The sequence below is a fragment of the Zerene cesonia genome, chromosome 29 (assembly GCF_012273895.1).
Source record: "Zerene cesonia ecotype Mississippi chromosome 29, Zerene_cesonia_1.1, whole genome shotgun sequence".
Classification (NCBI taxonomy): domain Eukaryota; kingdom Metazoa; phylum Arthropoda; class Insecta; order Lepidoptera; family Pieridae; genus Zerene; species Zerene cesonia.
Window position 1 is genome coordinate 4,829,713 of NC_052130.1, and position 13,021 is coordinate 4,842,733.

Consider the following 13,021-nt stretch of genomic DNA (forward strand, 5'->3'; position numbering starts at 1 on the left):
TCTCCACTTTTCGCCCGGTTTCCGAGAAAAGCGATGTCAGTCAGTCAGTGGGTGTGTAGCTTTATATAGTATAATTATTTATTATATATCTTCATGTCAAAGTGTTTGTAACGAAACTTCTCCGAAACAGGTTAATCGCTTTCGGAAAAATTATACACACATATATATATATATATATATATATATATATATATATATATATATATATATATATATATATATCAGTGTCGAAACCAGGCGAGCGAGTAAGAAATAAAATGATTTTATTTGTAATGATTTATTATCTGCACATGCGGATAACATCACCAAAGGGTGATCACATCGTGAGGAATCCAGCATGTCCAAGAATTAAAAGTTCGACGACACCGTGGTGAATTATGGTCTGAACCCTCATAGGAGGCCTGTATCACAGCAGTGGGAACAAATATGGGCTGATGATGATGAATAAAACTAAAATCCTAATAAATAACTGTTTATCAATCTATTCACTATAATAATAAGAGAGAAGTGTGGCAACGGCGCATTGTCACGTTATCGCAGTGTCAGTATCTTAGTATCTTAGTATCTCTATATAACTACTATCTACAAGATGTTTGAATATCATGAAACCTAAAAATCATGTTTCATGCCTAAACTAATGGATATATTCAATTGATTTTTGAGTAAGGAACATTTTGTATATCAATTATTGATAGCTATTCCTTCGTTAGTTACACTAGTTGAATAACTCCCTTTACTAACATTTAAATTCTTTTTAGTGAAACAACTCACCATAAATAACTAGAATAGCTATAATAAATAATGTTTAATTACCACATTTATTACATAATTACCACCATGATAACCCGTATTGACAACAACCAAGACAATCAGTTACTTTGAAATATCATTCTGTCGTAACACAAAACATCATAGAACTACCATTTCCTGATAAATTTAGCGAAAATCCCTCCATCCGCAACTGCGCCGATCGTAAACCAAGCATAGCAGCAAATAGCAGTTGTGTCAAAAAGCTAGGAACAACAAACGGATCACAAACCCGGCGATAAAATAAACTTTGCGTTTGTTCATCCACGTGTAAATAAACATCGGTTTAACGGAATTTTACAATGTGTAAATAGGTACGAATCGTTACTTGTGACAAGAGATTTTTATCTGAGACAAGTCGAACGGGTGGTCTGGTACTTAGGTAGCAAATTAGCTATAACAACATTAAGATAATGGCTTATAAAAATAATTGTTATGTTTTAATCTGTATTTGTATGCATACGTGTTTTTGAATTGTAATTAGTACTTACGGGACGACGTGGTCGCTAAGCGACAAAGTCCCTTGAATAATAAAAAGAAAAAAAAAATACATTAAGATGATATAAATTAATGGACGAGAACAGAGTCGAATAAATGGAAATTGAGAATCAAAGTTCTAAAATCCTTAGCGGCAACAACATTCTATCGTTCTTTTTTATGATAATTAGTATTCACATGTATATTATATAGGCGAGCGGGATTTTCAGATTTCAATGTAAATAAAATATCATTAGCCCACGTTTTAACTCGGATGTATGTATGCAAATAAAAAGATGATCACTGCGCCATTTCGTGTTATGTCTCAATTAGTTGGTAAGTAATTAATCTTCGTCCATTCATCCTCTATAGAACTAAGAAAGCAGTTGGATTTGCCATAAATAATTTGATGTACATCTGTCCCAGTGTTGTAGAGACTTATTCTACTTTCTTTATAAAATTATTTGACATAAAACTTGTTATTAAATCATAAATAGTACGAACTCAAGTTTTATATCTCAGATTTAACTTCGGTGAAGCTCGCCGGCTGAAATACTTTGCGGTATAAATTGCGCTGCAGCGTTGAAACTTTTGTAATTTTATATGTAACTAGCGGTCCGCCCCGGCTTCGCCTGTGGTACATTTATAGCCTACTAACTACGCCCCGCGGTTTCACCCGCGTAAGTCCGTATCCCGTAGGAATATCGGGATGAAAAGTTGCCTATGTGTTATTGCAGCTACGTTTTTAGTTGCCTATATGTATGTCCAGCTATCTGCGTACTAAATTTCACCATCATGCAATCGGATCAGTAGTTTTTGCGTGAAATTTTAAAAAACATCCATACATACACACTTTTGCGTTTATTATATTAGTAGAATAACACTCTGGGCTCACGTACATATTCGTGACGTTTCATGACGGAGAGTCAATTCGTGACGGAGCATGCTCCATTTCCATATTATTCTTTATTTAAAAGCGTTAAGTCATTAAATTAACAACATTGACTTCCTTGTTTACATAATATGGAATTCTAGGATTTGTAAGAAGAAACAATACAAAGGCTTAATAATAATTAGATAAAAAATAACACTAAATAGAATTAACTCACGTTAATCATATTATTGTTGACATAAAAGAAAGACACTACGCAATCGTTGCGTGTTGAAAGCAATTAGTATTGGCATTTCTAAATTTATCGCTTACATATACCTGTAATAACTTTATCCTAAAACTTGCAATTTATTCTACAGAATTGTAAAATTCACTTACATATCGCATTGCTAAAATAAACCTCATCACATTGGAAAAAAATTCTTTGGGAAAATATCACAACGTCACGGTCAGCAATAAGTACCTATAAATGTTATTCCTTTTTGAATACATAATAACATACATTTATAGGCAAATACAGAGAAATTACGTTACCTTTATTGTTTTAAAGCAAAGGATTGAAAAAACGCTTCTAAATATAGCTTTGAGACGATATGGGCCAAGGTACCAGCATAATTCGTTTCTTTGCCCCTCTTTAGATCTAGTATACTGTATCGCCGCGTACTTATCCTATACTACTAATATTATATCCTACTATCCTACTAATATTATAAATGCGTAAGTTTGTAAGGACGTGTGTGTTTGCTACTCTTTCACGCAAAAACTGCTGAACCGATTGCATTGAAATTTGGTACGTAGACAGCTGGACAACTGGAATAACATATAGGCACTTTTTATCCCGATATTCCTACGGGATACGGACTTACGAGCGTGAAACCGCGGGGCGCAGCTAGTTCAATAATAATACAAGCTTTGGCCGCATGCAATGACCTACTAATTTATTATATGGCCGTGAATCCTCATCGTACTGACCTTAGTGTGCCTTAGTTCCAATTTGTTATTGGTTCTAAGTCCATAAGTCGCGCTATGAAATTATGTGTTGGATTTTGACGTTTGTCACCTAGATTTTATGATATAATCTCTATTGAAGTTATAAATGTGAAGATTACTCTGTCTATCTGTATGTCTGCCTGTTGCACTTAGCCGATTTGGGTGTAAAGAAGAATTTGGTGTAAAGATAGTTTGACACCCGAGATAAGACAAGATAGTTTGTGTACTGAAAATCCTATAAGGTAAGTATGCGGGGAAAATCCCGAGACTATTACTCTGTTTGACTATACGAGCGAAGCCGCGTGTGTTAAGTTAGTTTGTTTTATATTTCAAACTCTTTGTATAGCATGAATTTGGTTTGCATAAATTGCTTCCTCGTCTTTGAATATTTTTAATGTTAATGAAGTAATTATTTTCAACATAACTGAACCGCTTTCTTTTTTTATTTAATTTATCATAACTGCAATGCAAAAAGGCATCTCTAATTCCATTGCTACAGTACTTTAAAAAAAATTGACGCAGCGTAAAATTCGAAAGGTAAATCGTCATAGAAATGAAGAAAAGAAGTTGATTCCTGATGGTTTATTAGCAGTATGGCAGTGCTAGGCCCTGTACAGGACTAAACTAGATGATATGGTGTAATTGGTGATGAAGGGAACATTAAGGCTTATATTGAAGTGTAATAAAGACTGTGGCCTAGATAATAAGATCTGGTAATGAAGCCTAGGCTGTAGATGGCCTTAGTTTTTATCTCCTTTATTAAAATAGTTACGTTATAGTTCTATGTGTGCGTGTCGTATTCGTGAAAATAGTTAAAATGAGGTAAGGTAGTTAATAATATAATCAATTTTTATAATTTTTAATTGCTATCTTTTACAGTTTTTAAGTAGAAAAAAAAATGTCATATATCGCCTCTTCTTCGAAAATCTACGTTGTTTACATACAAAATTTTGTAGACCACGCGAGCGAAGTCGCAGGCCGAAAAATTATTACATTAAAACATTAAAACCTTAATATACATAAGTTAAAACACATTTCTGACCCAGATTGCAAAGCCATCGAAATAAAAAGCTGTTTTAAAATAGCATTTTTCTTTCACATAATTTCTTATATGCATCTCAAGAGGTCGAGTATTTCTGGTTTGTTATTGAAATACCTGTAGGCTTCTATTTGTGAAAGCCTAGCTTCAGCCCGGCCGTTATAATGAAGCCTTTGAGCCTTGACAGATCGAACAAACAGTCATTGAGTTATAGAACTCACAAACTATTTAACCATAGGTCCGTATCTTTTAATCTATACTAATATTATAAAGCTGAAGAGTAAGTTTGAACGCACTAATCTCAAGAACTACTGGTCCGATTTGAAAAATTCTTTCAGTGTTAGCTAGCCCATTTATTGAGAAAGGCTATATGCTATATATGTACCACGGGCGAAGCCGGGGCGGACCGCTAGTTTCCTAATATACATTTTGTATGGTTGTGGCAAAATTGTTTCCCATACTAAACTCGTGCTTAAACGGTGAAGGAAAACATCGTGAGGAAACCGGCATGTCCAAGAATTAAAAGTTCGACGACATGTGACATCTGCCAACCCGCACTTGGCCAGCGTGGTGGATTATGGCCTGAACCCTCATAGGAGGCCTGTGTCCCAACAGTGGGAACATATATGGGCTGATGATGATGATGATGATGACTAAACTCGTTTCAATTGTAACATCGCGTATCGCATGAATGGTGTACTTTTGATCGTTGCGTAACTAACGGCCGGACACATTTGCTTTATTGCGTCGAATCGGCTCTATACACACGGTTGTTGTGTTCGGGAAGCTGTATCTTCATCTTCTAATGTTTTATTGAGAGGAAAGTTTAGATTGTTTGTTTATTTCATTATCAGTACGCGTACACAGCCTGGTTGGCAGGTATCGCTTGTCGTTTTATCTTAGACGTGCCAATTTATTCACGACTAGATATTCGTCCCGGCTTCGCCCGTGGTACATTTATTGCCTATGTCACTCAGTGAAGTTGCAGCTTTCTAATGGTGTCAGAATTTCTTAAATCGATGCAGCAGTTTTTGCATGAAAACGTTACAAACATTCAAAAATACAATATACTAGCTAGGCTTCTAGAATCACTTTTGAATCGTCAAAACACAGAACGAAATTATTTACCACCAGTTCGGAAAGCAGTTTACCTAATATCATTTCATAAACTTCAAGGAATATAACTTAGTATTCCGTCTATAACACAGCTCAATTTCAAAATTTTGCTATTCAGCCTCGATAGCTTATCAGAATCAGAACAATGTTGGACAATAGCCAGAAATGATAATGTTTGAAATTACATCAATATGCAGACTAGGTATAATATTTGCTAGTAATATGGAGCAAGCACGGGTTAAGCTAACTTTTGTAACTTAATTTTCATGACCTAGTATTTCAACGTTTCAAATAGAACTGTAGATTATCTAAATGTTGGTGAATTGGATATGGAAAAAACATTACTTTATGAATACATTGAAAATGAATTAAATAAATGGGGCTGGTGGGTCGCCTGATGGTAGGCGCTACCACCACCCATGAACATTTGGAGAAGCGAAAATGCAAACCTTACACCTCTACAAATGGATTGCCGACTTTAAATTGGGGAGGGATTAAGAAAGGATTGATGAGAGGAATAAAGGAACAGAATGGGAAGGGTAAGGAAAAGGACATGGGCCTCCGATCTGTAAAAATATATATAATATCAAATTTAAATTTACGATTTTTTAAACATATAACAATTGAACATCTGAATACACTACGATATATTTAGAAATTACAAAATGTCACCTGTTAATTAAACCCATACATACCAAAGTAATGTCTCAAACCTCTAAGATACTTTGGCCAACCCATTAGACCACAATAAGCAGCATGACCAAAACATTTATCAGAATCTCTATATTTGATCCATTTATATTCGCGACGCGGTCAATCAGTGTGTGTTTGTCCACTACAATACACGATCGATGACAGACTTGAATATGTTATCAGTTCCCTTTAAGGATGGCACGTCCGCACTCCCGCAGTTACTTGTTAGCCACTAACCGTGCGTTTTATTCACTTGTTTTTACTCTAAAGAATGCCTGAGTATTCATCGATCATTCCCTTACCAAGGACGCATCCAAGAATGTGATATTGTCGTATGTAGTCGTTTATTTTTATGCTAGATTTCTCGAAACACCGACGCACTAATCGTTTTGTTTTTCTCCATTAATCTATACATTCAAAAACACTGCGAAGTTAAATTTTAACTCAAACATTTATACAGCTAGTCTTTTTAGAAGCGAATCATTATATGACAAAAACTTTATTACCACCTGCTCAGAATACCGTTCCCGCAAAGAAATGTTGTTGTTTAGATCAATTGTCCCCACATTAAAGGGCGTAACGACTCCGTAATAACAGCTTTTGTAAACATACAAAAACGCAAATTATCAAGAATCCTTATAGCAAAAATATAACTGCTAACAAACAGCACAATGTTGAAACGAATGTGTTACGGCACCAGAAATTCTACACATTGTTCCTTGTAAAGTCAGTATTTACTCTGTATGTATATGTATATTGGTTAACGAAATAGTTGATCTGAAAGAAATATAGCGCTTTAATTTTGAGTTCTCAGCAAATGTAGCACAAGAGATAATCTATTGCATTATTAAAGAGAATTTCTCTCTAATATTTCGGACAAATTGAAGCTAAATTGCGTCGCATTTAGCCGGTAATGGCTACGCATTTCAACCCCCGTCGCTGGAGATATCCTCATTATGTATTCATTATCGAGTTAGTGACGTCATCCAAGTTTATTTCGATCAACGTATCTTTCGACTATCAATATTGATGCAAATTCAAATATATACCGCAAATTATTGGGTTAGAAATGAAATTACTATAATTAGTATTCATATAATCGTGTCCTGCTACATCTAGACATACACTACACAATATAATGTTTCAATTACTATCTTCTAACGACGCGTTCGTAATGTCTTTGTTGATTTATACTCCAATTGTTGTTCCAATCTCTAAATTAAAAGTACGTAGACAGCATTGTTGATACAGCAGCTTTCGTAAATGTCGAGTTCTGTCAATCATGTAAATTGTTCTCATAAATAAACGAAATTATCCCAAAATGCAAATGCTCTGCCAGACAACACTAACTTGACAACTAAGTCAAGAGGGCCGAACATGGAATTACGGAAGACTAGAATAGTATTGTATGTTGTAAATTTCGGTCATATAAAACAGCGTCTACACAAACTATTATTTCAGAGTTCTTGACGCAAGTTCATTATTAAAACTCTCATTAAGTATGTTTACTACACACTTCTTCATAGATCGTACTAATTACACTTTATTGATCATTCCTACTCATATTTTAGCATAGTCACGTCTTTGATACCAATTAATTGTGACTAGCCGTGTGACATGTTGTTTTGACATGGAAATTTGATGCGAACGAAGTGGTTCTTAACGGTGTTAATTATGAAAATCTTATTGGAATATGAAAGAGGAACAAATGATGTTATACGGATATATGAATACTTACTAAATAATATGCTTTATGTAATCGATGCAGTTACAATATGAGACGGTTCATCGTAAACATATTACGCTTGAAATTTAAACAGGTAAAAGATGGTACTCTCGCTGTGACGTTTAACAAACTAACGCCATCTAGACTTTATAAATCATCAACCCAAATCTCAAGAGGGTTGCCAACTCTAGCAATTTCAATGAAATATATCGCATGTCGTAAAGTTACGTTGGCACAGGATTACGTTACCAGATTCGGATCTTTTCAAAATGAAATGAAGGGATCAACCCTTCTCAAACGTAGTATTGGGTGTTGGGGCTTAACACCGTGTTATATTACACTTTTCTTACGTAAATCTTTATCATAATCGGTCACAACAGTGTTTATTCTATTTTATTCGCTCTATTGTGTCTTTTGCTGAAAAATAGACGCCGACATTTATATGCGTCTCCCTCTGATTAAATTTCCAATTGTCGCTCAGTCGTTGTTTATTCTGTTTCCGAAATTGACTTAAAGTTGAATAGCCTGGCTTTTATGCTTTAAATTATCTTTTATATAACCAGCCATTTATTAACATATCTTATTTTTACAATCAAATAATTGCAGATTAAAAAATCACACCCATCGCATATTAAGCGTATTATGGAATTTATTAATTCGTATCAATTCAATCTTATCTCGTCAACTGTTTTAGGTTTTAATCTGATTGATAACTTCGACATAAAATGATTTAAACAGGAAGTAAATATCGTACAATCCAATATGACATTACCAAATTATCCTTCATTGATCAATATCAACGGAAATAATTTTGATCTTTAACATGCATTCAAATTTATCTTTGTTTTTCTGTATAAGATAATATTATAGAGATAATCAAGCGAGATTGTAGTCTCATAAACATTTCTTTCATTACAGGTACACAGCTATCTAAGTTTGGAGACGTAGAAATGTCAGCCGTCAGCAGCGAAGTCATTCACATACAGAAAGAGAACCACTAGATCTGCAATGACTTCAGAAAATCCTGTAGACGTAGTTGAGAATGCAAACGTGAAGAACACAGCGAAATATCCCGACGTGAACATTGCAAATAATAAGACAGACAAAGGGGAAGATACCAAGCAGAGAACACATACGCTTATGCAACTAGTGTACGAGATACCAGATGAAATAAAACCAAATAAAAACGGCAACATGCTCAAAGAAGCCCCACCGATTACAATAGTAGAAATCACGGAACAGAATGGTTGTGAATCAGAGCTAGATAGTGCAAGACAATGTGATAGTGATTACTTTAAAAGTTCTAGTCCAGAATTAGGCAATAAGGTCGTATACGACGTTTTAGCTACTAATGAACTAATAATGCAATGCGCTGATGACTTTAAAGGAGTTATCGAGAGTGCTTCGCCGGACGATTGTACCGATGAAGATTTAGAAGAATTGAAGAGATTGTTAGAGAATAAGCCTCGATTGTTGGAGAAATATGTGAAAGAATGTGCTTCAATAGATGAGGTTAATCGGCTGCATAGTGTAACATCTGGTGGTCCACTGTCTCCAAGGCCGCGGCATGAAGCAAGGAGCACATCGGTGACGTCAGATCTGTTTCAGTTATGGCTATCGTCGTCTCCCGTAAAGGTGAGCAAATTTATTTGGTGATGTCACATATTTTGGATATCTGTTTAAAGTAGCAGTTGGCGTTTACACGCGAATTTTTCAAGTTTATATTGACACGGATTTCAATTATGTTATTTTCATATACATTTTTGTTGTTAACAATCAATGGGAATATTTGACAATGATATTCGGAAAGATTTTTAAAATGTTTTTCATTTTTAAACACATACAAAAGTTAAACATTTTAACTCTCATTACTTTATGTTGCAAACTAAAGCACAAAACAAACATTTGTTTATTCAAGACTTCTTACGAAGAGGTTTTTAATCGCCAATAAATAATATTTACTACACGTTCGGAAAACAGTTTCTACAGAGAGACCCGAAGACACTGTGGTGGCTTTTATAAAATCATAAATTGTCCATGAAGCTCTACATTCAATGGTGCACGTGAGCGAAGCCGCGTTCAGCTATCTAGTGTATAATAAAACTGGCCTATCATAATAATGAATTGCATCAACCAAAAGCTTAAAGTGATGTCATGATAAAACAGGGTCGGTTAATTTTTCTCTTAGACTAATTGCCCAATACGATGTTATAGATAGTAAAACAGTAACAGGTCGATATGTACTACATTAGTATTAAAAAAAAGGATATATAAGTTTTTATTACAGCAACAAAAGCCACTATATTATGCGATGCCACTATTTTATGGCCTTTTGCCGATACATGATAATGTAAAGTTCTGTTGTGTACACTGAAAGAACTCAACAAGTTCTGCATAGATTGAACTGACGTTTAATTAGTTTTTCTTCGTGTCGGTGAAACTGCAACAAAATCAGCCATAGTGAAGTGTGGGAGGGCACAGGTACTTTGTTAAAATGAAAAACATAACATAATTAGATAGTAGTCTCGATTGGAGGGGTAACGGTTAATAGTTTAATATCTATCAGATTCTATCATCAATTATCATCGTTTCAAACCAAATTTTTCTCACTTTTATGAGTAAAGAAGTTATCAATTTATGGCAATAATTAGTTTTGTTTGATATAGTTTTATTTCATCACAAACTCTTCGAAAAATGCTTAATTTTGTCGGACTCGTAAACGCGTTCCAGAAAATGTATGGCGATTTTACTTTAACAAAACACAACCTGAAATTCGTTCATCCCCGTCTCATAAATAACGCTGCAATGTAATAAAGTACCTATTTATAACCAAAGTTATATGAAGTGACGACCTTCTATTTTGTTTATCGTGTCATTGAAGAGAAATTATGCTTACAACGGTATTGAATTTCGCATTCAAGAAGCGTATATTTAGACAAAAGCTATCGTTACATTGTGATTTTCTTTAGCTTTCTCATCTATATGGATTATCCAAAATTCAACGTTCTATAAGGAAAAGTCTATTCTATCACTTCTTTTTGCTAAAGAAAATGTCGCCTAATTAATCATCTCCTTTTTTCCTGTAATAAAATATAAAGGCGTGTAAATACGATTATTTTCAAAGAAGGAAGCTTTTTTAGTATTCGTTTTAGTAGCGCTTAAGTAATTTAAATAAAACTCAGTAATTAGCAATTTAATAATGTCTTTTTACATTTTGATCTATAATAATATTATGAAGGACTAGCTGCGCTCTGCGGTTTAACGCGTAGTCCGCATCCCGTAGGAATATCGGGATTAAAAGTGCCTATATGTTATTCCAGTTGTCTAGCTGTCTACGTATCAAATTTCATTGCAATCGGTTCAGTAGTTTTTGCGTGAAAGAGTAACAACCATACACACATCCTTACAAACTTTCGCATTTATAATATTAGTAGGATATATTGACATTATGTAGAGTCGAACATGCTTCGGCACGAGCTGGGAAACCGGCGTGAAATAGTAGCATGCTACTGTTTCGACATATTGATCGTTTACCATCATGCGAACCTTCAGCTCAATTAGCCATCATGACATAAAACATTAAACAAACAACTATATTCATAGCCATGCATGATTAATGCGTTGAGATATAATCCTTTTGCGTATACGTCAAGATACCGCCAGCCATGCATTACATAGACCAAGCATTTTGATGTGGGAATCGCCCTCGCTTTGACATGAATTGGGCCAGCTCGCACCGGGGAAGTAACCTCATAAGATCGGCGTAAAATATTAGTATGTGAAAGCTAGTCTTTCATACGATGATCAAAAGAGCTAGTACAGAGTTTCTTGCCGGCTCTTCTCTGTAGAAACTGCCTTCCGAACTGGTGGTAAATGTTATAACTGTGTAATATGTCGACTCAAAAGTGCTTCTATAAGAAGTCTAATTGAATGAATAAATGTTTGAGTTCGAGTTTGATGAGTGGCTGAGATGAAGGAACATATACTCTTCTACACTTTTCACAGTACACCTTATTCCAGTCGTTTATACTTTATTTATCTCTTACGCGAAAATACCACAGGCCTTACCTTCGCAAATGTTCATGGGCGGTGATGATTGCTAATCACCAGACGACCACCAACTCGCTTGTCTGCTCTAACATATAAAAATGCAGGTCTATAAAACAGACAAACCCCAATCACAACAATAGTATCATCATCACTAGCCACCGTGTCGCCACTTGAAAACCCATTTAATTTATCTCTCAACGCTCAAGTGTCGAAAAACTATTCGATATCATATCAGCCGCTGTCACTTCCAGGTATTCAAGTGTATCATGATAAGGCTTGATAAACAATCCGATCATTTATTGACCGTATTGAATTGTTACCGTTTGCCACGCGTTCGCTTCGCTTCGCTTCAGTTACGATAATCCTTAGGCGGCGTTTATTCTCAAACGTTTTGAAATTTGAATCTAAACATTTTGAAGTGAAAGGTTCTTTAGCCGTATTGTACACTTTTGAGGTCGGAAAATCTAAATAAATAAAAATATAAATAAATAAATGCTATATATATGTTCCCACTGCTGGTCTCCTATAAGGCCTCCTATAAGGGTTCAGGCCATAATCCACCACGCTGGGCAAGTGCGGGTTAGCAGATGTCACATGTCATCGAACTTTTGACATGCCAGTTTCCTCACGATGTTCTCCTTCACCGTTTTAAGCAGTGGTGATATTATCCGCATGTGCAGATAAATTGAAAAATAAATTTATTTCCTGCACTTATGGATTTTGAAGTCCGAGGTTCTTACCACTGAGCCACCACTACTTTAAGCCATACTATTTGAAATAAAAATTGCATTCGCTTCGCTTCGTTCTGCCCCTACATTGATGATTAAATAAACACTACGTACATTAAGTAAAAACTTATGTGACTGAATCCATTGGTATCATTAAATTGACATTTGATTTCAATTCGCTTCGCAACAGCAGTAAAATGAATTACCTTACCGATATCGTTATAGCTATCAACATAAAAAAAAAAAACAATTTCCATTAGACTTCAGGCAACATTCTTATATTTAAGGTAAACTTGATACTCCACCCATAACATGTAGTAGACATGCTAACCACTACAATTGATTTTAACTCTAGAATACCGCCCTGTAATCACTGCATTGAAAACAGACCACCCTTTACGTGCTAGTGTGCGTGTCAGACACGCAATAAACGCACACATGCTGAACAATAAAGGTACACAATACACATGCAATGTCTTTATTATTGTTTCTTTGCATGAAAA

General features: G+C 35.0%; 1 protein-coding gene across 2 annotated transcripts in view; it reads left to right on the forward strand.

The window, feature by feature from the left end:
- Positions 1–13,021, forward strand: part of LOC119837927 (cGMP-specific 3',5'-cyclic phosphodiesterase-like) — a 62,490-nt gene that overhangs the window by 23,231 nt on the left and 26,238 nt on the right. For both annotated transcript variants that reach the window (XM_038363720.1, XM_038363718.1), the window contains exon 2: positions 8,659–9,375. In XM_038363720.1, the coding sequence (XP_038219648.1) occupies positions 8,749–9,375 (627 nt within the window). In that variant the 5' untranslated portion in view covers positions 8,659–8,748. The remainder of the gene's footprint in view (positions 1–8,658; positions 9,376–13,021) is intronic.